General features: G+C 41.3%; 1 protein-coding gene across 2 annotated transcripts in view; it reads left to right on the forward strand.

Annotated features, from left to right (window-relative positions):
- Positions 1 to 24,458, forward strand: part of RRAGD (Ras related GTP binding D) — a 43,030-nt gene that overhangs the window by 12,687 nt on the left and 5,885 nt on the right. The window contains exons 2-7 of one of the 2 annotated variants that reach the window (XM_045075841.1): positions 8,008 to 8,303; positions 13,698 to 13,897; positions 15,029 to 15,143; positions 15,927 to 16,069; positions 20,749 to 20,897; positions 22,731 to 22,773. In XM_045075841.1, coding sequence (XP_044931776.1) covers positions 8,008 to 8,303; positions 13,698 to 13,897; positions 15,029 to 15,143; positions 15,927 to 16,069; positions 20,749 to 20,897; positions 22,731 to 22,773 — 946 coding nt within the window. The remainder of the gene's footprint in view (positions 1 to 8,007; positions 8,304 to 13,697; positions 13,898 to 15,028; positions 15,144 to 15,926; positions 16,070 to 20,748; positions 20,898 to 22,730; positions 22,774 to 24,458) is intronic. The other variant, XM_004766914.3, reaches the window with a different exon arrangement.

Here is a 24,458-nt window from a genome sequence, read left to right on the forward strand (position 1 = left end):
CGGGGAGGAGGAGGGGGTCCAAGTTTGCAGAAATGTCTAGCAAGGTACCTGGCATGTGTCCAAACCAGCTAAATGTAAAATGCATCTTCCTGGGTCTGAGGGGTCTCAACGGAGTTGATGGTACCCTCGTCGATCTGGCCCCCCCATTGCCCAGCACTTTACTGTGGGTGGCTGATGCTTGAACTTGGCAGGGAGAAGGTAAACACTTCCATCTGTGTGTGTACATTGTGGTGGCACGTGCTTCTCACTTCCCAGCCAGTCTGGGTATGTAAACGAGCACATACACTACCTCCTCTCTACCCGGTGACCTTCTATATCACCTCCCACTCTCCCAGGAAGAGGAGGGGGGTCCACCCTTGGAGGCACCAGACCACGCTGACACTTCTGCAGACCCCGATGAAGGGAAGTTAAAATCCACACTGATCTCCAGTAGTAAGAAGTAAAAACATGTATAAACACTTAAATATTTTTGTGCTTATATATCATTTAAAGTGGACTTTTGCTTCCTTTGATTGGATGGAGTGTTGCACAGCAGAAACAGAAGGCATAGACTTTGGGATGGGCCAGCCCTCACTTTGAATGTTGACCTTCCTGAGCCTGTAATTTCTTTACCTGTGAAATGGGGATAATACTAGGTATTCCTGAGAGAGTTGAATGGGGTGAAGTGTGGTGAGTGCCCAGTACAGGACTTGGCATATGGAAGGTACCTTTTATGTGGTTGATGAGTTTGAGTGCATGTTTTCCTGTTCTATGAAAGGCACGGTGCGCCTTTGCCTAAGCTTTGAGCTCTGCTCTTCTCAGAGAGCCTCCTTCCACCACCCCCAGCAACCCCGTCCAAATCCTACACTGCTTTGTCTGCACTCATAACCCTTGTAATGCACTGAGTTCCTTCCCATTCCCCATAGGCATTTCTCTTACACTTGGCATTGATCTAACACTAGTTGTTTGTGAGGCAGTAATAGAACAACTGTAGCTTTTGATGTTTCCATTTTGTCCTTGAGAATACATTTATAAATCTTTTTTGTCAGGTACTCTTTTTTATTTTTATTTACTTTAGATTTTTTGTTTAAAGATTTTATTTGTTTTTTTAAATTTAATTAATTAATTAATTAATCTGACAGAGAGAGATCACAAGTAGGCTGAAAGGCAGGCAGAGAGAGAGGAAGGCAGAGAGAGAGGAAGGGAAACAGGCTCCCTGCTGAGCAGAGAGCCCGATGCGGTGCTCGATCCCAGGACCCGAGGATCATGACCTGAGCCAAAGGCAGAGGCTTAACCCACTGAGCCACCCAGGCGCCCCTAAAGATTTTATTTATTTATTTGACAGAGAGAAAGAGGGAGAGAGCACAAGCAGGGGGAGTGACAGGCAGAGGGAGAGAGAGAAGCTGACTCTCTGTTGAGCAGGGAGCCCAATGTGGGCCTCCATCCCAGAACCCTGGGATTATGACCTGAATAGAAGGTAGATGTTTAACCAACTGAGCCACCAGGTGCCCTGAGAATACATTTTATTTTTTATTTTTATTTTTATTTTTACTTTATTTATTTTTTAAAAGATTTTATTTATTTATTTGACAGATCAAAAGTAGGCAGAGAGGCAGGCAGAGAGAGAGGGGAAGCAGGCTTTCTGCTGAGCAGAGAGCCCTATTCGGGGCTCGATCCCAGGACCAGAGCCAAAGGTAGAGGCTTTAACCCACTGAGCCACCCAGGTGCCCCGTAAATACATTTTTTTAAAAAGTGCTGTATTGGGGCACCTAGGTGGCTCAGTGGGTTAGAGCCTCTCTGCCTTTGGCTCAGGTCACGATCTCAGGGTCCTGGGATCGAGCCCCACATCGGGCTCTCTGCTCAGCGGGGAGCCTGCTTCCTTTCCTCTCTCTCTGCCTGCCTCTCTGCCTACTTGTGATCTCTCTCTGTCAAATAAATAAATAAAAATCTTAAAAAAAAAAAAAGTGCTGTATTGAGGAGGCTTCTGGATGGCTCAGTCAGTTAAGCCACCAACTCTTGGTTTTGGTTCAGGGTCCTGGGATCTAGCCCTGTGTCAGGCTCCACACTCAGTGGGGTCTGCTTGAGGATTTCTATCCCTTTCCCTCTGCCCCTCCCCCCTCTTGCATGCTCTCTGTCTACCTAACTAAATAAATCTTTTTTTTTTAAAGCTGTACTGAGGTATAGTTAATGTAAAATTAAGTACATTTATTTGACATATGCATACAAAGTTTTGACATATGTATACACCTGTGAAACCATCACCGTAGCCAAGAACATACACATTACCCTTAAAAGTTTTCTTATACACCATCAAGGTCGCTCCCTCTGATGCTTTCTCACTACCTCTTGCCATTTCCCAGGCAACCACTGATCTGCTACTTGTCACTATAGATGAGTCTACAGTTTTTAGAACTTTATGTAAATTGAATCACAGAGTTTATGTCTTTTTCAGCTGGCATCTTTCACTCAGCATAATCATTTTGATATTCACCCATGTTACATGTGTCAACAGTTTATTTTTATTGCTGAGATGCACCGTAATTTATTTATCCATTCACCTGCTGATGGACATTTGGGTATCTTTCTTTCTTTTTTAAGATTTTATTTATTTATTTGATAGAGAGACAGCAAGAGAGGGAATACAAGCAGAGGAACTCAGGGAGGAAGAAGCAGGCCTCCTGGGGAGCAAGGAGCCCAACGAAGGGCTCAATCCCAGGACCCTGCTAAAGGCAGATGCTTAACGACTGAGCCACCCAGGTGCCCTGGTCATTTGGGTCGTTAACAGTCTTGGACTATTACAAATAAAATTGCTATGAGCCTTTGTATGGACATAAACTTTCATTTCTTTTAGGTAAATATATGGCTGCAGAATATAATACATGTTTAACTTCTCTTTTTTTTATGATTGTATTTATTTATTTGTCAGAGAGAGAGCAAGCGAGCACAGGCAGGCAGAGTGGCAGGCAGAGGCAGAGGGAGAAGCAGGCTCCCCGCCAAGCAAGAAGCCTGATCTTGGACTTGATTGTAGGTCGCAGGGATCATGACCTGAGCTGAAGGCAGCTGCTTAATCGACTGAGCCACCTGGGCATCCCTACATGTTTAACTTCTTAAGAAACCATGAAACTGATTTCTAAAATGGCTATACTATGGGCACCTGGGTGGCTCAGTGGATAAGCCTCTGCCTTCGGCTCAGGTCATGATCTCAGGGTCCTGGGCTCTTTGCTTGGCAGGGAGCCTGCTTCCTCCTCTCTCTCTCTCTGCCTGCCTCTCTGCCTGCTTGGTCTCTCTCTGTCAAATAAATAAATAAATCTTTAAAAAAAAGAAAAAAAGACTATACCATTCTACTTTGCCACAGCAGTATGAGAGTTCTAGTAACTCCACATCCTCATCAGCACTTGTTACTGTGTTCTTAATTTTAGCCATCTTAACTGTGTACGCAGTAATACCTCATTGTGGTTTTGATTTACATTTCCTTGATGACTGGTGATGGGCTGAGCATCTTTTCATGTGTGAATTTACCTTTCATAAGTCTTCTTGGTGAATTGTCTGTTCAAATCTTTTCTCTCCCACCTTTCCAAAAATTGAATTTTGTTTTCTAATTAATGGGTTTTTAGAGTTCCTTACATATTCCACAAATCCTTTCTCAGATCTATGATTTGCAAATATTTTCTTTTGACCTATGGCTTGCCCTTTTTATTATTTTAATGGTGTCATTTGAAGAGCAGAAGTTTTTATTTTAATAAAGTCCAATTTGTCAAATTGGGGGGAGGGTGTTATAGTTAAGAGATCTTTGCCTAACCCAAGGTCATAAATATTTTCTCCTAGAAATTGCATAGTTGTAGGCCTTAAATTAGGTCTATGATCTATTTTTGAGTTAATTTTTGTATTTGGTATGAGATGTGGTTTGAATTTTTTTTTTTTTGGCATATGGATATCCACTTGTTTTAGCACCATTTGGTAAAAATGACTCTTCTTTCTCTGTGGAGTTGGCTTTTCATCTTTGTCAAATCTCAGTTGTCCTTGTATATGTGACTCCTTATTCTTTTTTTTTTTTTTTTAAAGATTTTATTTATTTATTTGACAGAGAGAAATCACATGTAGATGGAGAGGCAGGCAGAGAGAGAGAGAGGGAAGCAGGCTCTCCGCTGAGCAGAGAGCCCGATGCGGGACTCGATCCCAGGACCCTGAGATCACGACCCGAGCCGAAGGCAGCGGCTTAACCCACTGAGCCACCCAGGCGCCCCGTGACTCCTTATTCTGTTTGCATGATCTATTTGTCTATCTTTGTGCCCATACCACATTATCTGGACTGGATTTTAAATTTCTCCAAGATGGGAACCATGTTTTACATATCTTCTTGTCCGACCAACCTTACCAATTGGCTACTTTGAGTATAGTAATCAATATAATTATTGTATTGAAAAAACAGAAACTTAACAAGCAAATGTGGAGTTGAAATCACAATTTAAAGAGTATTTAATGTTTTGAAATATTTCTGTGTTTGCTTTGACTCCCTATACATTAAACATTTTTTCAAAACTAATTTTTAATGTGTGTGTGTGTATAACCACACACATAAATATGTGTGTGTGTGTATATATATATATATATATATATATAGAAATATGTGTGTGTGTGTATATATATATATGTTTTCTTTTTTAAAATTAAAGCCACGGGTGTCCCTGGCTGGCTCAGTCAAAGCAGTATGTGTCTCTTGATCTGAGAGTTATGAGTTTGAGCCCCATGTTGGGTATAAAAATTACTAAAACAAAAAAAAACACAAAAAACCAACTTAAAAAAAAATTAAAGCCAGTATCCCTTTGGTGATTCTCCCAAATCTTTCCCCCATGTATTCTTTGTTTGTTGTGCACCCTTCTGGACCCTTTTCTTTTTTTTTTCTTTAAAGATTTTATTTATTTACAGAGAGAAATCACAAGTAGTCAGAGAGGCAGGCAGAGAGAGAGAGGGGAGGAAGCAGGTTCCCTGCAGAGCAGAGAGCCCGACATGGGGCTCCATCCCAGGACCCTGGGATCATGACCTGAGGCTTGAGGCAGAGGCTTTAACCCACTGAGCCACCCAGGCGCCCCTCTAGACCCTTTTCTAATGTACTTTCACAAGTATATTTTCTACTGGTTTGAGATAGTTATTCCTGATGTCACCTTAACCTTTATCTCATACTTTCCAGCAGTGTATCCCTTTGGATTACATTCTGAGAGGATTTGATGTTCCGGTTCACTGTTGCCTCCTTTACCTGTCTTTATTCTGTTTTTAAATCAGAATCTAACCCCCCCACACACACAGTTATATTTTTATTTCTAAGATCTCTAAGGCCATTTTTTCATGGTTGCTCTTATTCTGAAACTCTCTGTTCTTGTTTTATGGTTATCACATTTTCTCTGAATATTTTATGTTATTTTATTTTAATGATTTTATTTATTTATTGGACAGAGCAAAACAGTGAGAGAGGGAACACAAGCAGAGGGAGTGGGAGAGGGAGAAGCAGGCTCCTTGCAGAGCAGGGGGCCTCATGTGGGGTGTGATCCCAGGACCCTGGGATTGTGACCTGAGCCAAAGGCAGACGCTTAATGACTGAGCTACCCAGGTGCCCCCTGTGAATATTTTAATTATGCTTAACTTGGAAGTTTACTCTGACTCCTTATGAACTCCGCTTCTTCAGATGTATGTTCGGGTACATGGATATTAGACTTTTGAGGAAATGTCTGGAGGGAAGATAGTACTGCTTCCCCCTGTTGAACTCCACGAACTGTAGTGAGAGTTAAGGAAGGGCAGCACACTTGGAGCATGGTAGTGTGGGTGCTCCCTGTTTCTGCTGGGCATTCTGAGCCCCTGGAGCACTGCCTTGCCCCTTATACCGAAACTCCTGTAGTCACTGCTCTTACCTGAAATATGTACTGGGTGGTTGGGTGGCAGCGGTGCACAGAGTTTATCTATTGGCTTTTCTCATTATGATTCTCCAAATAACAACCCTGTTTGTTGTCTTCATGTCCCTTCCTGTTTGGGCTTCTACCAGTTCTACCTTCTGTAGCAGAACCCTACCATTCCTAGTCATGGGCTGCAGGTTCCCTTTTAATCTGATGTTTGTGTCTCTTAGGGTTTTCTCTGTGATTTGGCAGCTTTGAGAGGTGGTGGTGGTGGTTTTGTTTTAAGCTCAGATATTTATGTTTATTTGTTCGTCTATTTATTTACAGTTTATACCTTTTCTGTTAACTTTTAGGGATTCGCTGTGGGAGGGAAGGTGGTGACATGTTACCAGTCTAAAAATTTTTAAACTGGAAGCCCTGTTTTCTTTTTTAATTTATGTTCTGCTTTTGCTAAGATTGACTTGTAATGACAATACTGTGAGTGAGTAGCATATAATGACTGATGAAGAAGAAGCAGCTGGTAACTTGTTTGGGTGCGTTTTTTCTTAAGAAGCATTATTGCTTCTATAGTATATCATCAGCAGATTGTTGAATTGGGTTAAGTTGAACTGGAAAAGAGTGCGTGGGTAGGGCGGGAGTAAAATGTTGCTTATAGTAGAATAGCAACAGTGCACATCTGAACCTGCTTACTTTTTCTTTTTTTTTTTTTTTTTTCTGTCTCTCTCTCTCTTTTTAAGTTTTATTTATGTATTTATTTGACAGGGATCACAAGTAGGCAGAGAGGCAGGCAGAGAGCAAGGAGAAGAAGGCTTCCCTCTGAGCAGAGAGCCCGATGCGGGGCTCGATCCCAGGACCCTGGGATTATGACCTTGAGCTGAAAGCAGAGGCTTTAACCCACTGAGCCACCCAGGCGCCCCAAACCTGCTTACTTTTTCTTTATTCAGTTATTGTTTTACCTGAAATTTGTGTGTTTACCAAAACCTATTGTAGTTTTCAAACATCAAAATAGCATATATAGGAATGAAATTCACTATATATTATCAGGTATTAATATGTGTTTAAGACAGTTGTAGAGACTTGGAAAAATTTATTAGTTGCAATAAGAGAAAAAAGAATTACTTTCCAGTCACTATTGAATTAGATTGGGACCAGGGCCTCAGAAGAATGTAAGAGGGTTTGTCAGAAGGAAACTAAAAAGAAATTCATGTGCATTGGACGTGTATTTTCATTTCTTTGAATATATTCCTAGCAGTGGAATTGCTGGGTCGTATGGTGACTCAGTGTTTAACCTTCTGAGAAACTGTTAGACTGTTGAAAGCACATCATTTTACATTCTCACCAGTAGTGGATGCAGGTTCTAATTACTCCATAGCCTCACCAACACTTGTTATTTGTCTTTTTTATTATAACCATCCCAGTGTGTGTGAAGTGGCATCCTGTTGTGATTTTTGACTAGTATTTTTTGGAGGGCTAATGATGCAGAGCATTGTTTCATGTGCTTATTGGCCATTTTTGTATCTTGGGAGAAATGTCTCAGATTTTTTGCCAGTTTTTTTTGGTTAGGTTGTTTTCATTATTGAATTGTAAGAGTTCTTCATATATTCTGGATATTAGTCCTTTTTCATATATGTGATTTGCATAAGTTTTCTCCCATTCTGTGGCTTGTCATCACTTTCTTTATAGTGTCCTTTGAAGCGCCAATGTTTTAAATTTTGATGAAGTCCAAAATTGTTCGTTTGAGGCATAACTCAAATGAAGAAGCATCTCTTCAGGGCATAGAGAATCTGATGATCTAGACAAAGACGACATTGCTTTGGAATGCTAAGACTGGATTTCTTCCCCTCACACTCTGCTCCAGGAAAGCTCTACTTGTCACACACCAGATGTGCTTCTTGTGATACGGAGTTGTACAGGTTTTTCTGCCCTTTGGAATGGTGTGACAGGTAGCGAGACAGCATTTTTCAGTGTTCTGCACTTACCAAAGGCCCCCTGAGTGAGTGGCGTGAGGTCCTTAGCAGTCTCTGTATCTGGAGGAGTGGCAGTGTCTGTGAATCATAAATCACATCTGAGGTGGAAGTGAAACTCCTCTAATTAACCACTGTGAAAGCAACTCACCCTCATTCTCGTTTTGTGGTTTCTCTAGTTCTGGACTTCAGCGATCCCTTCAGCACTGAGGTGAAGCCCAGAATCCTGCTCATGGGCCTGAGGAGAAGTGGCAAGTCATCTATTCAGAAAGTTGTTTTTCACAAAATGTCTCCCAACGAAACACTGTTCTTGGAGAGCACAAACAAGATCTGCCGGGAAGACGTTTCCAATAGCTCCTTTGTTAATTTTCAGATTTGGGACTTCCCAGGACAGATTGACTTTTTTGACCCTACCTTTGACTATGAGATGATCTTCCGGGGAACAGGAGCGCTGATATTTGTCATCGACTCCCAGGTAAAGTTCAGTCTCGGGGTACATGGGACTGCAGGCCCCTTCTCCTCCCCAGACACGGTCCTTCCCATGTCCATACCAGTTCTTTGTAATGTTTTGTTTGTTTGTTTTTCAAGAATCAGGAATAGCCCTTTATACCCAACAAGGTCTCTCAGTGGGGGCTGTCAGGGTTGCAAAGGGTTAAAGTCTCCCTCTGTGGAACCCTAATCAATGAGCAGTGAGCACTGCAGCAAATCACAGAAACCTCAGAGATGGAGGGGGCCGCCATACAGGCCAAGGACAGCAACTACGTGTCCCCTGCCTGTCCCCCTACTCTGGACAGATATCTGTAAAACAGCACAGGTTTTCTGTAACAAAAATATGCATATAAATGTGCATTTTAAAATGGTTACTCTTTCCTAGGAAGATAAAGTTCTAACTGTGAAGGTTTTCTTTTGAATTAAATTATTGTAATGATTGGGGCACCTGGGTGGCTCAGTGGGTTAAAGCCTCTGCCTTCAGCTCAGGTCATTATCCTGGAGTCCTGGGATGGAGCCGGGCGTCCGGGCTCTTTGCTCAGCAGGGAGCCTGCTTCCCTACCTCTCTCTCTGCCTTCCTCTGCCTACTTGTGATCTCTGTCAAGTAAATAAATAAAATCTTAAAAAAAAATTATTGTAATTCTTAATAGTACACAATTGATTGACAGCATAACTGTTATGTGTTTTATAGGTAACTATTAAAAATAAAAAGTAAAAATTTGATTGATAAGTATACCTCTTAAGACAGTGGATCTTTTCCCACTTAATTCACCTATGCATGCTTGAATAAGACAGAATTTGGCATAAGTTCTATTTTTGATTGTGTCGATGTGAGCGCTGAGAAACCTTGTTCGCATAAATAAGTAGATGGTATGGGATGAGTTTTGTTATAGCATTCGCTCAATTATTTAAATGCTTTCCAAGTTACATCCTGTAAATTGCCCAGTTTTCTATCACCAAGGCTTGTTTTTAGTAGTTATCAGTAGACATCCTGATTGGGCTTTCCTTTAACTTTGCTGAAAACAAAGATGTGGGGACCCCCTGACTGGTGAAGGGCCTTTGTACCCAGAAATCAGTTATTCACTTTTTTAGGATACCGACTAGTCTTGTGAATTGTCTCTTTGGTCCTCTGGGCCTTGCACCTGTGAAGTGGGAGCCAGCAGTTGAAGGGGAGGAGGGGGAGGGAAGCAGCAGACTACAGGTGCATCTCAGGCATGGCCATCTTAGGAAAGAGTACAGGGAACAGAACTGGGACAGTGACACTCTTCAAACTCTCTGTGTCCAGGCCCTCTTAGAAAGTGTTGTGGGACGTAGAGCCCGAAGTCTCTCCCAAGGGCTCTCTTACAGCTGTGGGGGATCAATGGCAGTGAGTCCTTCCAGGAATGCACCAAACCAGCTCTAAGCAGGGCATGCTGTTTTCCTGAAACTGGGCCTTCAGTCAGACAGATGGGCCGAGCACACCTGGCTCTTCCAGGAGCGCCGATGGAGTTAGGGAGGCAGGGATACGTAAGCTGTTAGTAATGGTTCTGAGCCCATACTTGGAAACCCATTCTCTGAGAAGACTGCTCTCCTGCCTGAGCTCATCATAAACCCGTTCGGGGAACCAGGTGCCTGTTTAATACAGTAACGAAGCCTTTTCGTTCCAAGCGATTGCACTGCATAAATACTTCCAGTGTTGCTGTGGGAGCGTGGCCGTCCGGAGGAGGGGCCCGCTCTTTCTTTTCTGGTGGTGGTGCGCCGGGAAGAGACTTAAACTCCCGCACCGGACCTGTGAACAGCAGGTCTCCCCTCCCCTGGGCCCATCTGGAAAAGCATGCTTGTAGACACCTGCATCAGGTCCAGATCCTGCCGCCAGTCGCGGCTTTCCTGGCTGTCCCGCTTGTACTGACCTGTTTTCTGGCCCATCTGTGGCCTTGGCAGTAGGCCCTGCTTTCCTGCCTAGGTCTGCCAGCACAGAGATGAGGGAGCTGGGGCGGACAGGAGGAGCCGAGCAGCTGGGTGCAGGCTGGGGCAAGGGAGGGGGGGATGCTGGCGAGCCCTGGGCTACGTCCCACTCACCTGTCTCTTCTAAGCTCCAGTGCTTTCCCTACATCACCGGGCTGCTGCTTCTGTAGTTGTTGAATGAGGTAGCAGCACCAGTAGCCTGACCCTCGGGTAAGGAGATTGCAGTCAGATGACTCATCTTCTCAAGACAGTGGCTTAATAAGTACTCACTTCAGTACTGTGTTGTGCTTCTGTAGCAATTGGCATTTCTAGAATTCAAATGTCTAACGCAACTCTATCCTAGGTGTTTGTACTGTGGCTATACGGTGGCTAAAAAAGCTTCGCTTGACTATTTTTAAGTTGCCACTGTAATTTGGTTTTAATTTTACCTGAACATGAAAAGCGGCCCTTCAGTTTGAGCTGGTAAATGTGTTTTCTTTATTTTTTTCTTTTTATTTATTTATTTTTAAATATTTTATTTATTTATTTGACAGATAAATCACAAGTAGGCAGAGAGACAGGCAGAGAGAGAGGAGGAAGCAGGCTCCCCACCTAGCAGAGAGCCCGATGTGGGGCTCGATCCCAGGACCCTGCGATCATGACCTGAACTGAAGGCAGAGGCTTAACCCACTGAGCCACCCAGGCGCCCCTGTGTGTTTTCTTTTATTTTGTTTCTTGTGTTTGTTTTTCTTTCTTCTAACTTAAGGGCAGAGAAAGATAGAAGAATGTTGGAGAAATTTGTCTTTTTAAGTTCCACTTTTTAAAAAGGGCCGAAAAACATTGTTGAGACCTTTCATTTACTAAAAAGGAATAATGAAATAAGCTATTTCAGAGTCTATGTAATACATACTTTTGCTTTGGAAGCAGACTGTAAAAAACATGTTTTCAGGGATTTTTATATGATGTAATTACAAGTACTGAAAAGAAACGTAAACTTCCGGCAGTCTTGGCAGGCACTCAAACGTCATTGCCTTTATTTCTAAAGAAGGCTCTGTTGGTCTGACGCCTCATATTTTTATTTTTTCCTTGTGAATTCCTCACAATCACAGGATTGCCAGATAAATATATCATCAAGGAGAAAATGTGTCCTCACAGAATGTTATAAAATGAAGGAGTATGAAAGTATCCAGAGTGATTTTCTGTGAGCTACCTGTCCCCAGGCAGAGCCTACTACATGTCCCACACCCCCCAGGGCCACTCTTGGCCCCCTGAAGCCATGTCACATGAGCCCTGGGATCCACAGTGGAGGGTCGGCTTCCTCTACATTGGTGATTGTGACCTGCCTGTAATTCCTAGATCTAATTTTGGAATAGGAACAAAGGTGGTGTGTTTCTCCTGTATTTTTATTTGTTGTAGAAGATAGTAACAAACATAGTGAGAAAAATCAGCCACGCCCCCTCTGTTCTAATGAAGCAAGTTTTTTCTTCTTTTAGATGTTATTTTTAGTCCTGGTAGGTATGTGCCACTTCCATCACTTGGTTGGTAGTCAGATAATTTTATACGCCTGGCAGGGAAGTTACAGTAATAGCTTCTAATCTTTTGAGATGGTGATACTCTCTTGACATTGGCTGGTTTTGCTCATAGATGTGTCCCCTTAACTCCCTGTCTTCAGTTAAAGACATAAACAAGGGGCGCCTGGGTGGCTCAGTGCGTTAAAGCCTCTGCCTTCAGCTCAGGTCATGATCCCAGGGTTCTGGGATCGAGCCCCACATTGGGCTCTCTGCTCAGCAGGGAGCCTGCTTCCCCTTCTCTCTCTGTCTGCCTCTCTGCCTACCTGTGATCTCTCTGTCAAATAAATAAAATAAAAAATCTTAAAAAAGACATAAACAATAACAATTAGTAAATACGATAAAATGTGTTCATTTTGAGTGTACAGTTTAGTGAGTTTGACAATGCATATAACTCGTAACCACTTCACAGTTAAGACGTAGAATATTTCTGCCACCCGGAAACCTTTCTTTGTTGTCCTTTCTCAGATGGCCTCCCCCTGAATTTCAAGACATTGTAAATGAATTCTGTATGTTGTTTAGGGATACATAGGTATGTAGTACTGGAGAAAGATGATTGAGAATAAACACTAAACTCAGGATAGTGGATACCTCTGGAGGGTTGGGGGTAGAGTGATGGGGTGGGCTGGGAGAATGGGGAGAGACCCTCAGGGATTCAGGGTCTACTGTTTGGTTTCTTTTTTTTTTTTTTAAGTTTATGTATTTAATTAATCTCTATGCTCAATGTGGTGCTTAGACTTAAGACCTCGAAATCAAGAGTCACATGCTCAGGGAGCCTGGCTGGCTCACTTGATAGAGTATGCAACTCTCTATCTCACTGTTGTGAGTTTGAGCCTCACGCTGGGTGCACAGATTACTTAAAAAAAAAAAAAAAAAAAAAAAAAAAAGGGCTTGCGTGGTCTTCCAACTGAGACAGCCAGGCATCCCTACTGTTTGATTTCTTAAACAGGAAGATGCAAAAGCAGATGTTCATCATATTATTATAAAAGTGTCATTTGTAGGGAGGAGGAAAAAATAGTATTACATTATTTGGGTCAGTTACTCATGATCAGAGGTCAGCAAACTGCTTCTGTAGAGGGCTAGATGGTAAGTGTTTTAGGCTTTGCAGGCTGGCTGTACTATCTCCAAGGGGTTTCCTCAGAGGAACACCCCTCAACTCTGCCACTGTACCACAGAAGCAGCCATAGATGGTATGTAAATAGAGGAGTGTTCCAATAAAACTTTACTTATAAACAACACATAGTGGGTCCATTTTGGCCCTCAGGCCATGGTTTGCTGACCTCTGCTCTAGACCAGTGCTCTTATCTTTCCTCCTGGCTCCTTCCCCATCCTCCCAGTGACCCATATCACGTTTCCATCTCTTAACTGTTCATCACAGTTCACCCAGGGACTCAAAAATCTGGGAAGAATAGTATCCCAGGGAAGGTCCTAGGTGGTATGGGGCCATTTTGAATTCAGAAAACTGTAACGCTGGTCTTAATGACTGTCATCAAGCTACTACGTAACTGCCTACAGCTGTGTTTTTCCAGCCCTTTTCATCTCTTTGTTCATGAAACTTCAGTTTCAATCTTGCATTCCATGAAACCAGCTCTTATTTGGGCTTTTGCAAACTATTTTGGAGGATTGTACCTACATGGTTTCCAGATTAGGAGTGAGTATGAAAGGGAAAAAAAGGTAACTGTGAAGTAAGGTGATGGATAGATTAATTAACTTGGTTGGGGGGGGGATCATTTCGTGATGTATACGTATATCAAAACATCATATTGTACACCTCAAATATACACAGTGCTTGCCAATCATACCTCAGTAAAACAGGAAAAACGAGTGTCTGTGGATGGTAGTATAGCAGTCTTTGGCCTCCCCTGACAGGAGTGTGCCTTTGTTCCCAGGACGATTACATGGAGGCTTTGGCCAGGCTCCACCTCACCGTGACCAGGGCCTACAAAGTGAACACTGACATCAACTTCGAGGTGTTTATTCATAAAGTCGATGGTCTGTCAGATGATCACAAGATTGAGACCCAAAGAGATATTCATCAGAGGGCAAACGATGACCTTGCCGATGCTGGATTAGAAAAAATTCACCTCAGGTGAGAACAGAAACCCTTCTGGGATCACAGTTCATCAACAGAAAGAAGCAGGTGTGGAGTCCAAAGTCAGCACAAGCGGTGTGGTATTCACCTGTTTACCTTATTTGTGCTGTACACATTGGGACAGTATTTGGGAAAAGCAAGCTTTGCATGTACTAATTCTAATTTTCGTTTTTTTTTTTTTTTTTTTTTTAAAGGCTTAAGCTAATTTTTCCCACCTATGAAAACCGTAAAACTCAAGAACATAAGCCAGGAAGTTAATCAAGGCTGAAGTTTACAATTCTTAATAAACAGGATAGTATTTATAGCCACAAGTAAAAGATAACTCTGAAGATAATTCAAATAGAAATACAGAGGAAAACCACTTGTCTGTTAAGGGTTTTTTTGGAGATTTTATTTTATTTATTTATTTATTTTTAAATTTTATTTGACAGAGAAGAAGAGACATCTAGAGAGGGAATACAAGTGGGGAGTGGGAGAGGGAGAAGCAGGCTTCCCGCCGAGCCAGGAGCCTGATGCGGGGCTTGATCCCAGGACCCTGGATCATGACCCGAGCTGAAGGCAGATGCTTAACAACTGAGCCACTCAGGCGCCCCTGAGATTTTATTTTTAAGTAACCTCTGCACCCAACGTGAGGCTCGAACTTAACCCCAAGATCAAGAGTCGCATGGTCTACCGGCTAAACCAGCCAGGCACCCCTCTATCAGTTTTTTATGGGGAAGTGTATGCATCATTCAATTGGCAAATTGCAAAGTGAAAATATTAGATGCCTCAATACCAGTAACATAGGCATTACTAACCTAACAGGAACGTGTAGAGATGACCTGGTGTGGATTCTTCTGCAGAATGTAAGAAAGCTCGTATGGGCACATACCACTGCATTTTTAGGCTTTCCAGTCCAGCCAGTCAGCAGATGAGAATGGGCACAATTCTTGCTTTTTGGGAGCTGGGGAGGAATGGCTTGTTAACACATGTTCATTTTTTGCCAGGGTCATTTTGAATTCTGAAGGGGGCTAGGATGCATGTGTAGGGACAGTAGGTATAGACCGCTGACACTGGTGTTGTGACAGCCTAAGCAGTCTGTCCCCCAGTCAGAAGGAAAGTGTGATGAAATACTGTTTTCTCTTTCAGCTTCTATTTGACGAGCATATATGATCATTCAATATTTGAAGCTTTTAGCAAAGTGGTTCAGAAACTGATTCCACAACTCCCCACCCTGGAGAATTTGCTAAACATCTTTATCTCGGTAAGTAAATAACATCCTCTTGGTAGAATCATTTGCAGAATTTTAGAATAACATTGCGAGCGTGAAGAGTCTTATTTTTGCTTGCTCTTACGGCATTGCAGGGTCACTGAAGGATTACTCTGGAAGATTGCTCCAACACAAAACATACTGTTTTATGTTCTTTAAACTTTCACTTCCCAAACCATTTCTGTTCTATAAGTAGAGTGTTTGTTAAAGTCATAGGCAGTCTTCAATGTGGATAGAGCCCTGTGAGATTTAGGAAGCTTTAAGGGTGGTTGTGGCAATGAGATAGAGCCTGCTGAACATTTTTTATATGTTAAACACTGTGGTTGATGCACTGGCGAATGAGTCCTATAGACCATCAGCTCTGGGCCAGCTCTGCTGTTGACTTGAGTCAGACTTGGTTGCACTCCTATTTACTCTGTCACTCCACAGTTTGGGGTTTGTTTAGATTTTTAAAATATATTTCATTTTAAAATTTATAGTCAGTAAAATTAGTGTTTTTCCTTGCTTTTTCCTAACTGCAGGCACATCTCTAAGAGCCAAGAAACAAGCCCAATTTGTTTACCTACAATAAATAATTAATGAAAAATAAGAATTTTCCATTTCTTATGCATATCCATTATAAAACTTTACGTGAGATTGAAATTGTAACAAAATCTTTAGTAAATTAATTTTTGCTCCTTCATATTTTACACTGAGGATGGCATGTAATTTTTTTATATAGTGATGATGTTCTAAAATCAGCTGTCGCTTTAAGATAGCATCGTCTTTTTGTTTCAGAATTCTGGAATTGAAAAGGCATTTCTCTTTGACGTGGTCAGTAAAATTTATATTGCAACTGATAGTACCCCAGTGGATATGCAAACCTATGAGCTCTGCTGTGATATGATCGATGTCGTTATTGACATCTCTTGTATTTATGGGTAAGTAAAATACTCCTACAGGGTACAAACAGACATACTTCTCATTAGGAAATGAAACTGTGCATAATCTTTGTAACATTTGCATTTACTTACTTGATTTTAATACTTTTGTTTTTTTTAAAGTATATTGAAGATAAGAAATGCTACTTTTTTAAAAGATTTTATTTATTTGATAGAGAGACAGAGTGAGAACCTAAGGAGGGGGAGCAGGAGAGGGAGAAGCAGACTCCCCGCTGAGCACAGAGCCCTCAGTGGGACTCAATCCCAGGACCCTGGGATCATGACTTGAGCTGAAAGTGGAAATCATGCTTAACCATCTGAGTCACCCAGATATCTCAATATTTTTGTTTTAAATGACTGAGATCTGTAAATAAACAGCATGCCATAACAACAAAAATTATTGAGTAAATGCCTGACATTCTGCTAATAAGCATATTGCATACATTATATCATTTAATTCCCCTCTATTCCATGAGATGGGAGTTACTATCCCCATGTCACAGATGGGGAAACTGAGGTTCAGAGTGGTTGTTTCTAACCCCTGCTCACACTGTCAGTAAAGGACAGAATCAGAACTTGAACCAAAAGTCTGACAGTTTCTGCGTTCTCCTGAAAAATCTGTCATCATATCATAATGTCATACACACTTGGGAGAGACTAATAGGATCCTCAGACTTTGAATATGTATCTCATATTAACAACAGTTGTTCCCTTCTTCACTGTAAGAAATAACGACTGGATTTTCTTTAACATACTTTGTCTTCCTTTATGAGCAGCAGAGAATTACAAAATGAAGCAAACAACATTACCTGCTTATTATCATGGTCTTAGAGTCTTAGAAAACAGAACTTCCTGTACAGTTACAGTATTATAAAATAAACAAGGGGTGGAGAAAATTGATTCTGGTACCAGACATAGAAACATTTCCACGTAATTTTTAATTTCCTGAATGGGTGTCGTAGAGAGTGAACTAGTTTGAAGTTTGAACTTGTTTGTCTGTCGTATTAAGATCATGCTGTTGCTGTTGATTTATATGGGCTCTTACACGCTTATCCAGTCATTGATGGGTAAGGCTCTTGTTCATCTTCCTCTTTACGCACCAGCTGTGACGTGCCTCACACAGCCTCCTCTGTCAGCTTCGGGAAGGGTCTTGGTCTCCCCATTTCTCTCTCCTTCTGTCTGAAGAGCCTTTGACCCCTCAGCTCAGATTCTTCTGCTATACACACGTGCACACCGGGTCCTTTCTATTATGAGACAGGGAAAGTGGTACTGTGAGACCATAGTGAGGGTGACATGTCACTGGGCTTCACCTGGTAGGCCCTGGATAAATGTAGATGCCACTGTTGTTATTATTATTATTATTATGTTACATTGCCATCTGACTTCAGGAGCAGACTTCACTCCCAAGATTACTGCCTTCTTAGTATTATTATTAAACACTGCCATCTGGCTTCCAAAACAGACCTTGTTTTCTAAGACGACAGCTCTATAGCATTCTATTGTTTTTAAACTCCAGTGGATTGACCTTGAAATAGTCAGGGAAACTGAACGTATCCTGATTACAGTGTAGATTGCTGTGGTAATCAAATACAATAAACACAATTAATCTGGCACCTCTTTAATGATATGCGTAGTCCTTATTGTGCCATATGGTAATTAGATGTAAGTGGTAAGCTGTTCATGTAATGATGCTAATCAGAGTTTCTCTAACCCAGCTAAAACAGGAGGAGGGCAGCAGGCAGTGGGAGGAGTCAGATTGCATTTCCTGAGAACCCATCAGGTGCCTTAAGAACCAGTGTGGGTCACCAACTGGGCGTGGGCCCTGGAGTTTCCCCACCCTTTGCTGGAGCCGTGAGGAGCCAGCCCAGCTAACTGGCAGCCGCTGAGGAAACAGGCTCGCTGCCAGTTCCTAGCTGCTCCGTGGAGACCAGCAGGGCCCGAGGCAGGTGTGCCTTGGTCAGTCTGCTCAGTCATCTGGGGAGTTTCTGGCTCTCCAGGCGCGCGCACGCAGGCTTTAAAATACTTTGTGGCTGTCTCGATTTTCACGGCTTTGTGAACACAGACCTGAGTAGTAGTAGCACAGAGTTGCAGCTGTAATCCATCACCGGTGTTTACTTGTAGTTTTTTGGGTCTTTCTGGTTTCTCCAATTTGTTTACTTCATTTTTTCTGAGTATGAATGCAGTCCGTGCTCATCGCAGAAAATACGTAAAAGCATAAAGAATAAAATTAAGGTAACCCATAATTTCATCACCTAGAGATAGTCAGTATATATATTTTATTGTGTTTTTTACTTTTATTTTTTGGAGATTTCATGTATTTATTTGAGGGAGAGTGGAGAGGTGCGGAGGGAGAAGCACGCTCCCCACTGAGCAGGGAGCCTGACCTGGGGCTTGATCCCAGGACCCTGGAATCATGACCTGAGCTGAAGGCAGATGCTTCACTCATTGAGCCACCCAGGTGCCCCTAATGTGTTTTATTCTTAATTTCTCTGTGTAATTTTTAGGATAATGTGATCTTTGTATATATAAATTTTATATGTATCCTGCTTTATGCATTTAACATTATCACCTAAGACTTTTCTTGTTATTAATTGCGATTAGTAAATTTTCTTCATTAGGTAAAAAATTCAAAAGTTTCAGTTTATTTTTCTCACAATATCACTTATTAGCAAGAGAAATTCAGCCTAGAAAAATAGCAGCTAAAAATAGTACAAAGGACATTAAGAATTCTGATAAAGCATCTTTAACATCTGAGATCCAATCTCTTACAGGTTTTTCTTTAACGTTTTGGTAGGTCACAGTGAGTTGAACCCTTTTTCAAAAAACCTTCTTCCCCAGTTTACTTGTAAGTAGCCATGTATGTGCTGGTTTAAAATATTCTCAAAACTAATAACTTACATTTCCTTTGAAATACTCTACAATTCAGACTTTCATTTAATCTGGTTTGTCACCCTACCTTCTTATGATATTTATGAGACTAAAAACATTAACTCGGTATTAGATTAGTTTGAGATCCCGGCTCTACCCCCATGATCAGTTTTGACCAAATGAGTTCCCCTAGCCTCGGTTCCTTGATACCCAGCTTAGAGGAGTCTATGGCGTGACGATAGAGAAGTCATGATAAAAGCTAAGAACGGTGCCTGTCACATTGTAAATGTTGACTCTTATTCTGCAAAGGGATCAGGTTTAGCACCACCTGTGTTACCCTGTTGTATTAGTGAGATCTGGCATAGTTCCAATTAAGTCAAATTTCTGGTCAATTACTCATTAATTTGGGAGGTAAAAATAAATACACATACACACACACACAGAGTTTCAGATGAGGGGAACAGGTGCAGGGAAGTGCTCCTTTGCCTATAAGAAGAGGACTCATACGTCTGATTACATCAATGTCTTCGGAGGGTCCAGTTTTGGTCATTAAAAGGCATCGTCGTCGTCTTACATTCATTGTGCCTTTTACAGGGTCTCAGCACTGTGCTCAATGCTATATATCTATTATTTAATTGTACTGAGAGACTTCGAGGTAATTGCTCTTAGTATACAGGTAAGGGAGTTGAGGCTCCAACATGTTACCTTGCTCTCCAATTCACATAATAAGTGAACTGGGGTTCAAACCCAAGTCATCTGTGTCTGCAGGCCACACCTTTTCTTAAAGAGATCAGTATATTGGGCGCCTGGGTGGCTCAGTGGGCTAAGCTGCTGCCTTCGGCTCAGGTCATGATCTCAGGGTCCTGGGATCGAGTCCCGCATCGGGCTCTCTGCTCGGCAGGGAGCCTGCTTCCTCCTCTCTCTCTCTCTCTGCCTGCCTCTCTGCCTACTTGTGATCTCTCTCTCTGTCAAATAAATAAATAAATAAAATCTTAAAAAAAAAAAGAGAGATCAGTATATTTATTTACTGTTTTATTTTGAAAAAATTTCAAACCTGCAGAAAATGTGCACTGAGCTCCTGTATGATACCCTTCACTTGCATCTACCCCTTTTTACCAATTTGCCATATTTACTGTCTCTTTTTCTGATACATTTTGCGTTTTGTTTTTGCGGAACCATTTGAGAGTGAATCGCAGACATCATGATTCTTTGATCCTAGCTGCTTGGGTGTCTGTCTCTTTTTTAAAAAAAGTCCTCTTACAGGACCACTGTTTACCAAATTAAGCATATTTAGCACAACTACAATATTGCACTAATACATTGTCTGTATCCAAATCTTACCAGTGGTCCCAATTCTGTCTTTGATCCCTGATCCAGGATCTAGGCCTGTGTTTTGCTGTCATGTCTCCTTAGGCTTCTGTAGTTGGGAAGCGTCATTCAGCTCTCCTCTGTCTTCATCAGACAATGCTTTTGACAGCCCGGTTACTCTGTCAGGAAAACTCAAGAAGCCCTTATGGGCTATGGAGGGGAGAAGATCTAACCTCCACCCCTCACCCGTGTTGCGAAGGTCCCTGGGGAGATGCCTCCCTGTCCAGCAGCCACTCTTTGTGTCCCTAAGAAGGGACTGTCCTACACCATGCACGTTCTTGTGATTGTGTGTTTCGAAGACTTTTGCCAAACGGCCCTGTAATTGTAAACGACTTCTCGTTATGATTATTGCTCTGTGTAGTGAAGCTGGTCTCCGTCACTGGGTTTCATTTTGTAGTTTCTTCCCAGTGGTCACATATGTTCTGGTTTCTGTCCCCATTTAGTCTCAAAGAAGATGGAGCAGGAACCCCCTATGACAAAGAATCAACGGCCATCATAAAGCTGAACAATACAACAGTTCTTTATTTAAAAGAGGTGACAAAGTTCCTGGCTCTTGTCTGCTTTGTCAGAGAGGAAAGCTTTGAAAGAAAAGGTATTGTGTGTGTGTGTGTGTGTGTGTGTGTGTGTGTGTGTTTGTGTGTGTGTGTGTGGGGGGGAGGCTTTAAATGAAACCATTTCACTTCAGACTGATAACTGCTTCTACTGCTTGTGGATGGTGGGTGGTCGGCCACATGTTTCCTGAAGCTTCCAGACTTGTGTCACAAGTCCCCTTGGTGTCCTTCCCCGCCCACCTCCCACCCCCCACCCCGGGCTGTCAGACTTTTGGGATCCAGGAACCAGTCTGCCATGAGGTAGAAGGGGCCCCAGGGACTCTGGCTATCCCTGGAGTGAAGCTGGTTGAAGCCTTGTTGACAGGCTGTAATGTCTCTTGCCACAGGGGCCCAGCAGCCTGTGGTGAGGGCCGCGGCCTCTCTCCTGGTCCACTCCTCTAGAAGGTCCTAAGGACGGTGGGACCGCTGGAGATCCCTGTGGAAAGGAGAGGGGACTTGTACAGCATTAAAGTGAGACCTATTCCACTTCTGTTCAGCCTTTATACATTCTTTAGTCCTCAAAACACAGGGCTGACATCATGATTCTGAGAAGGGAAGATGGGAATATACTTAAGAAGGTCACCAATCAGTGAAACAAAAACAAAAGATATATAAATAAATGATAAATGTGACATAATACCATATAAATGTGTAATACATAAATATGTATTATATATAAATATAAAACAGTTAAGTAAATAAATACAGAGAAAGTAAAACTAAAGCAACTGACCTCATAGAGATACTCATTTTCCCCCTACTGTTTAAACTGGGAATTTAAACTACTACTTAATTTTTTTTTTTTTTAAGATTTTGTTTATTTATTTGACAGACAGAGCTCACTAGTAGGCAGTGAAGCCGAGAGGCGGGGGGCTGGGGGAAGCAGGCTCCCCCGTGAGCAGAGAACCCTATGTGGGGCTTGATCCCTGGACCCCGAGATCATGACCTGAGCCTAAGGCAGAGGCTTAACCCACTGAGCCACCCAGGCGCCCCTACTTTTTTTTTTAAAGTACTATTTAAATTTAAATTACTATTGAAAACAGCTTACTGACATGCTAGGGATTTTTGCTAGCAACTAGGGCATGATTTACCAGTTTGGGGGGTAGAAAAATTCCCAAAAGCATGCCAACAGCAACATTTACTAAAATAGCTTTTCCCCCCTTTATAAGCATGCATGTTCTTTATAGAAATAACTTTGAAAATTTGGGGGCGTACAAAACAAAATAAAACCACTCCATTTTGCCGTCTAGAGCTAAATTCTGTTAGATTTTTGAGATTTTCTTTCTCCTTTCTTCCCTCCCATCTTGCCTTCTTCTCTCATCCCTCTTTTCCTGCCAAAAAGAGGGGGCCAAATGGTCTATTTTGTTTTTGTCAGATGTTTTACATCTGTTGTTTTCACTCATTTATATCTTGGAAATTTTTCCAAGTCCTTGAGCATGAAAACATAATTTAGATTTTTATTGTTTCTTTCTTATTACAAAAGCAGTAGATTCACTTAAAAATTTAGAAGTAACAGAGAAGCAAAAAAGAAATACCTAAGTTCTCACTCGGAAATCACTCTCAACATTTTCTTTACAACTTTTTGGACTTTTTCATCTGTGGCTATGTCGCTATCCATATGTGATGATAAGATAAATGCTACTTTGTAACCATTACTGAATTACAGTGAGGTAATTACAGACATCCTTCTAATTCACTAAGCCTTTTTTAACTGTATCATTTTAGTTTCTTTTATTGTTAAGAATTTATATTGTTTCTAGATTTTAATGTTGTAAATAATCTGTGATGACCTTCTTTGCACTGAATATTTGTGTACATTTTGGTTATTTCCTCAGGAAAAAACTTCAGCAAGTGGAATTACTCAGATCCAAGGGCAGGGTAGGCATGTTTTGGTGGCTTCTAATACATATTATCAAAATATCCTTCCAAAAGATGTTATGGGTTTGTGCTACAAAGAGAATATAAGTGTGTCCGTTTTGCTGTATTCCTATCAATATTAGGTATTAGCACTAAAAAATTAATTATTAAAAACTAGTATCATTTGAATTTTTATTTCCTTGCTTCTTGGTGAAGTTGTATATTTTTCCTATATTTACTGACTGTTACCAACCAGTTTGCCTTTTGTGTTCTTGGCCTTCAAAATTTTTAATTAAGTGGCGCTAATTTTTTATTCCTTAGTTTCATCTTGCTGAAAGTAAGAACAGGTTAAATAGTAGGCTCGTGGAATTTTGACAGGACAATACCTTTTTTCATTCTCTCAATTATAGATGATTTTACCCAGACCCAGGAGCTGTTAAGTAAGTTTTTTTTCAAGTTTCTACTACCAGTGTGTGGAAGTCAGAGCTAAGATTCCTGGGCTTGTCCTTACATAGACTCAATTGTGTGTATTGTGTACAACCCATTATACATATATTTCCATGATTACAGATATTTCCAGAATTTATATTTGGTGATTAATATTTTGCATTGATTTTGGAAGCTAAATAAAATACAATGCAAATAGTACAACTAGAGCCCCCAAACCATCTAGGGTAGTGGCAGCTCCTAAAATTTAGGGTATATTAGCGTCAACCTGGAGAGCTTGTTTATTTTCAGCTGATTTTAGACTGAACAGAAACGTTGCAAAAATACTACATTGCCTACAGAGATTCCTCAATCCACTTTCCCCATCTTACATACTCCATTACTATAATAGTAATTAATAGTATTAATGAATTAATTAGTATTCATTAAGAAACTACAGACCTTATTCAGATTTCACCGTTTTTCCAAAAATACCCTTTTTCTGTCCCAGGATCACAAATTGATTTGATCATGATTCCTCCTAGTCTTCTCCAGTCACTGATAGTTCTTTATCTTCCATGACCTTGACACTTTGGAAGAGTACTAATCAATCGTTTTGTAGAATGTCCCTCAGAAAGGGTTTGTCTCCTGTTTCCACACAGTTGGAATAAGATTATGCACTTTGACCAGAATGTGTCCTTCTCAGTGCATCATATCAAGTGGTTCATGATGTTGATAAGTCTTATTACTACTGGTGGTGTTCACCTTGATTTAGTCAAGGTCATGTCTGTCAGGTTTTTCCTCTGGAAAGTTCCTGTCTTTCCCACTGTAGTTAATACATATTTTCAGGTTATGTAAATCCTCTTCTTCCTCAAACTTTGGCCCACTAATTTTAACATCCATCTATGGTTGTGGAAATAAATTTAAGCAGGAGTTTATTATGTGGATCTTTGTAAGTTAGGTGGGATCATCTCTAAGGACTGACAGATTTGGTAGAATTAACTAGCTAGAAACCTAGGTATTTTAATATGACAACTAGGAAATGGCAGACAGATTTAACCCTATCGTGTTAAACTCCGTGTGCTCTTTAAAATGATTATCTCCATTTGCCTAGGATGGGAGGGCACCTTCCCTTGATAAGGGGAATGTCCCTGGCAAATGGAATGACTTGGTCACCCTGGGGATCAGGGAGTTGTCTTTAAAAAGAACTTACTGCTTATAAATGTGTAGAGTAGTTTGGTTTTGTTGCTTTACTTTTTCTTCTTTAAAGATTCTTATTT

The sequence above is a fragment of the Mustela putorius genome, unplaced genomic scaffold (genome assembly GCF_011764305.1).
Source record: "Mustela putorius furo isolate JIRA1106 unplaced genomic scaffold, ASM1176430v1.1 tig00000166_pilon_pilon_pilon, whole genome shotgun sequence".
Classification (NCBI taxonomy): domain Eukaryota; kingdom Metazoa; phylum Chordata; class Mammalia; order Carnivora; family Mustelidae; genus Mustela; species Mustela putorius.